This window comes from Drosophila tropicalis, unplaced genomic scaffold (genome assembly GCF_018151085.1).
Source record: "Drosophila tropicalis isolate 14030-0801.00 unplaced genomic scaffold, ASM1815108v1 contig_1187, whole genome shotgun sequence".
In the NCBI taxonomy this organism is placed as follows: domain Eukaryota; kingdom Metazoa; phylum Arthropoda; class Insecta; order Diptera; family Drosophilidae; genus Drosophila; species Drosophila tropicalis.
In genome coordinates this window covers 1,445,439-1,450,392 of record NW_027172559.1, presented here as the reverse complement: position 1 = coordinate 1,450,392, position 4,954 = coordinate 1,445,439, and the positions used below count along the sequence as shown (strand labels likewise).

Below are 4,954 nucleotides of genomic sequence, written 5' to 3'. Positions count from 1 at the left end.
AATTCCTTCACCTCGCTTCCTTACTTATGTATGTATGTGCATATGTTTGTTTTGGGTGTGTGTCTATGTGCGTTTGTGTATTTGTGGGCTTGTCTGTGCGAATAAGCCGAAAGCATACAAATGCAAGGCAATCGTACCAAACTGCAGTTCCGTTGCATTCAAGAAAAATGGTAGCATAGCTCCCCCTTCGATGTGGCCAGCTTAGGCAGTCAAAGAACAGGAATTGAAAATGCCAAACGGAATACGGCAACTGAAATTGAAATTGTCATTGACTAGTTGCACTTTTTGGCTAACATCGATCCCATCATCAATATCAAGACCCATAGTCAGTAGCAGTATTAGAAACATCAACCATCATCATCAGCCTCATAGTCACTTTTATCGCCTTGTTTGACGCATTGCCACAGCTGATAAGCAAAACCCTTTACAGTCCCTATGAATATGGCCAAAATCCTGTTTACACTGAACCAAACATCAATAATGTAGTTTTCAAAAGTTCAAAGTGAGTAGAAGAAACTATTTTAAATGGAAGACTAATTGCATGATAAAAAAAAATCTGATAAAAAAAAAACAACTCTGCGTTGTTAAATTAATTAACCATTTTATATTTTTAATTAATAAATAAAAAGATTGGATATCAGTCCACTTCATATATTCCAAATTAAGCTTGGATATCATCAGAAGATAAATAAGAGGTTGTATTTGAAGCAGCTTATTTTTTGCACCAGTGTATCGTTTACTTTGATGCGGCAATGCAACAAGCCTTGTTTACTTTCTAGCAAAATTGTGAAATAATGTGTAGCAATCAATTCGCAATACATGCACTTTGCCTCAACTCCAGCCATACCAATATGAGATCCTGTGCTGCTCTCTGCTTCCGCTTTGAGTGAAATGGCAAAAAAATGCAGTCACAGACATACACACATATTCACATGCCCACATGTGCAGTGAAGTGTAGTTGAAGTGGCAGCTGCTGCCAGTAGTGTACTGCAACGGCAACATCAGCATCAGCAGTAGCAGCGCCATCGTGATGAATATGTTTACATCAATAACAAAAACTTGGGTCAGAGCGTCAATAATGAAGCGTTGCTCTGGATCCATTTGAGATACCTTAAGCTCTTTTGCTCCTACCTCATCCCGTATACACATGATGAACACGTCAAAATGAGTTTACTTTGTGGTCTGACGATTGCGATTGTGGCTTATGGAGAGGAAGTTGAAGTTGCTGTCGCTGTTTCAGTTGCAGTTTGGAGTCCCTGTTGTATGAGTATAATTGAATGCTTGACATCTATACAACAAGGATTATACAAGAGGATGATTGCAAAAAGAATGGCTGAAACTTTTCAAATGGTTTTCACTTACTTTATGGCGAAATTTTAAAGAAGATGAACATGTAATCAAGTTACTTTCGATTTTTTAAACATCTTAGCATTAAAACTTTAAGAATTCATTCAGTAAACAAATGTACACATCCAAACATATGAAAACTAACTTTCCAAGAAGCCGCTATGGAAAATGATGATGCTGTTCGTGGTATACTCAAGGTCGGTGGCGCTTACACCCAAAATCCCCCACAAACAACGAAAACTGCCAAATTCGATGAGCTAAATGTTTTGCAGACATTTCATCCCGCTGATAAGGATTATGGACACATGATCATTGATGAACCAAAAACTCCGTTTGTATTTGAAGAGGACATACCAACAGATTTGGATACGACAACACTTATAGAGAAACTGCGTCTTGCTTCCAATCAAGAGGCACCATCTTTTGGTATGGAAAATGATTCCGATGAATCGTCGGATGACGAAGATTTCCCCGAATCTGTTGAGGAGAAAGTGCGTCGCTTGGAATTCGAAAGACGTCGCAAATTACATTATAAAGAATTTCTATCAGTGCCATTGGCTCGTCGTTTGATAGAACAAGAATTTTTGCATTTCGCAACTAGCTCAGATCTAGGTACAGAGGGCAATGCATCAAAAGATTCGGAATTCAGCACCATGAATATATGCCAAAGTTGTGAGGAGTTATCGGCCATAGCATCGTTATCCGTGGCCTCAGAGCAATCGGCCACTCATAGCAGTGAAGACGGTGTTCATATTTCTCGTGAACCAGAACCCGGTCTCAGCCCATCGCATCATTGTTATCAAAAACTTATGGCTGACTTAGAAAACCAGGGTTTAACATCCATATCCCGTATAAAAACGACGACATCAGTTGGGAATTCGGAGTCCATCAACCACCCACGTGAATCGCATTCATCTCTTATCCGACCATCTGGCTCTGGTCAAAAGAGAAAGCTCAGCAATCCAAAACAATCCACTAATGAACCCAATAAGTGATATTATGACTTTAGTTTGTTTTTGGCTTCTAATATAGTAAATTTTTTCCAGTATATAAGTATACAAAATAGTTTCAAGTTTTAAGCGCTTTGAATAGAAATAACTAATTCCTTTATCGTGATAATCGTAATTTAGCATTTTATTTTATCAGCAGAATAGCTTTTCTATTTGTATTATATTAAATTTATTTCTTCCGTTTTTTAAAAAGGTCAAGGTGCAGCTTAACTGTGGCAAATTTTTTAGTTTTCAGACGTTTTGTTAGTTTGTTAGTCCGCTGTCAGCCAGTGTCAAGTTGTCAAGGATTTTTAGTCGTTGCCGCGCTTTCAACTTAAGACAGGCCAGCCACACAATGTGGCATAGCCATGAATGATTTCAGCCCGCACTGGTTTCTCCTAAGTCATTGCTAATGAAACAAAAACAGGACAAGTTAATGTACAGTTGATGTACAGTCTAATGGCATAGCTTTCGTTCTTGTTGTCTACAGATTTGCATAAAAACGAAACGAACTGACCGTGCTAATTGAGTGACTAAGCATTCTACTCTACTCTCGTTGGTCGACTAAAACTTTTTAGCATTTCTCTTCTAATGCCATTGTCAAGCTGCTTGAGCTTCAAAAACTAGTTAACATTTCCGCCCATTCACTTTACCTGCTCCCAATTCTCATGAATATGCCTTTTGAATATAAATAATTCAAGCGCATTTAGTGTGTATTGTAAGTATGCTGATAGCTTTGGCCTAAGCCTTGCCTTGCCTTGCCATGCCTTGCTTTAGTTTGCCTAAAACTGGAATGGGCTTTTCTAGAGCAAAAATTAACAGAGCGCATTGAAAGCGAACGAATACAAAAGGACTACGACAACTGAACCAAAATGTCACAGCAGTTACACCAACAAGCAGCAGCAGCAACAACAATATATAGACGGAAGTTGGCCCCCTTTTACAAATGCAAATACTTATTTAACGCACAATGGGACGAAAGTCAATCGAAAACGGTAAAAACTAAAAGAGAAAAAAACTTCTCATTTAATTCGAAAAACATCAAAGAAATTTGAAGATTTCTGAATTTCTTATTGTTGGGATAATTTTAATTCAATTCAGTTGATGAAAAATTTGATAACTGATTTAAATTCTTTTTAACTTAAATATTTCACAAACATATTTTAAGACTCACAAGATTAAAAGAATAAGTATTTTAAGTCAGTAAGCAGTGAAAAATAAATATATTGATGATAGATAAGTGAAAAAAAAAACAATTTTTCTATTTCGAATTATTCTTAGCCCTGTTTGTTAAAGTACCAGCTATAATAAGGAAAATTAGAATACATTGTTGGGAACTAAAAGAAATAAAAAAAAAATGTAAACATATTTAATGAAATTACTAAGTTAACATATATAATTTTGATATCTTAATTTCAAATACAATTTTTAAATAGCGACTTCAGAGGTTTTTTTTTTTTTTTTTTCAAAGGAAGACTTAATGTATTCAATGTATGCCTGAATATTTGAGCAAGCCTAAAATTACATGTAAATAAAGTTAAATAACTGTTAAATCATTCAGCTGTAAAATATTGCCTAGATTTTATTTTATGAAATGTTTTGCTTTGTGGATTTTTATGAGCTGGTTTTCATATGGTTTTGCCACTTTTTCGCTTTTTGGGGTATTTAAATATTGATGTGAATGGGTTTTTATTTTTGAATTAATTCAAGCGTAATTTCTTGACCGGCATCTGCTGCCTTTTGTATTGACTTCCTTTTCTTGGCACATTAAACTTAATTTGCACACAAAAGTGTTGCCTACTTTGCAGGGCAGCAGCAGCACGCGCCATGGCAAATTAGCAACCAAAAGGAGCAAAAGGAAAAAGATGAGCAACAACAGGAACAACAACGAGAAAGAGAACTGTCAGTGGATGGGGCAAAAAAAAAAAACAAAATAACACAATTTACAGTTAATCTAAATGTTGGTTTTTATTAGAAGAAGTTTTTGTGGCTGGCACTGCAAGTGAACTTGATAAAAGTTCTACGAACGAGGAGGTTTGGATGAGGTTTGAGGGGGGGCAGACTGAAGTGGGGTGAGTGCATGGCATGGTATGGCATGATATAGCAACAGCAAAAGTGACTTTATTATAATTTTCAACTTTTGATTTACTACGCCCACTCCTCGCTCTCTCTTTCTATCTATCTATCTTTCTTTCTTACGTTGTTGCTCCCTCTTTGTCTGACTTCTTCTGTGTGTGTGTGTGCAGTTGATTATGTCTTTGTGTGAGTTTCAAGACAACTTCAATGCCTGGGCCACCCCCCCAAGGCAGTCAGCCAGTAAGCACAACAAAAGCCACATACAAAATGAGGCTAATTTTTACATACAAACGCACACACACAAACACACACACACACACACATAGACATACAAAAACTGTGGCTGAAGAGATAGCAACAGCGAAACACAATTGCAAAACTTTTTTACTGAATTACAACAATAAAAACAAAAATAAAATTAAGCATTGTAATATGGTGACAAAACACCGAAACAAGAATAAGAAATGAATGTAAAATTTTAAATATTAGTAAAAACCGAATTCTCAACACTCTAAAATATGAAAAAAATAATTAAGAAATTT

General features: G+C 36.1%; 1 protein-coding gene across 1 annotated transcript; it reads left to right on the top strand.

The window, feature by feature from the left end:
* The first annotated feature begins 1,404 nt into the window (after positions 1 to 1,404).
* On the top strand, positions 1,405 to 2,400 carry LOC137576874 (protein phosphatase inhibitor 2-like). The gene has a single exon (XM_068290211.1). It carries the CDS (start codon positions 1,509 to 1,511, stop codon positions 2,340 to 2,342), a length of 834 nt encoding a protein of 277 aa, XP_068146312.1. The 5' UTR covers positions 1,405 to 1,508; the 3' UTR covers positions 2,343 to 2,400.
* Positions 2,401 to 4,954: the final 2,554 nt, after the last annotated feature.

Excerpts from the sequence above, each read along its gene's own strand:
- LOC137576874 (XM_068290211.1), top strand. The coding sequence starts at position 1,509 with ATGGAAAATGATGATGCTGTTCGTGGTATACTCAAGGTCGGTGGCGCT.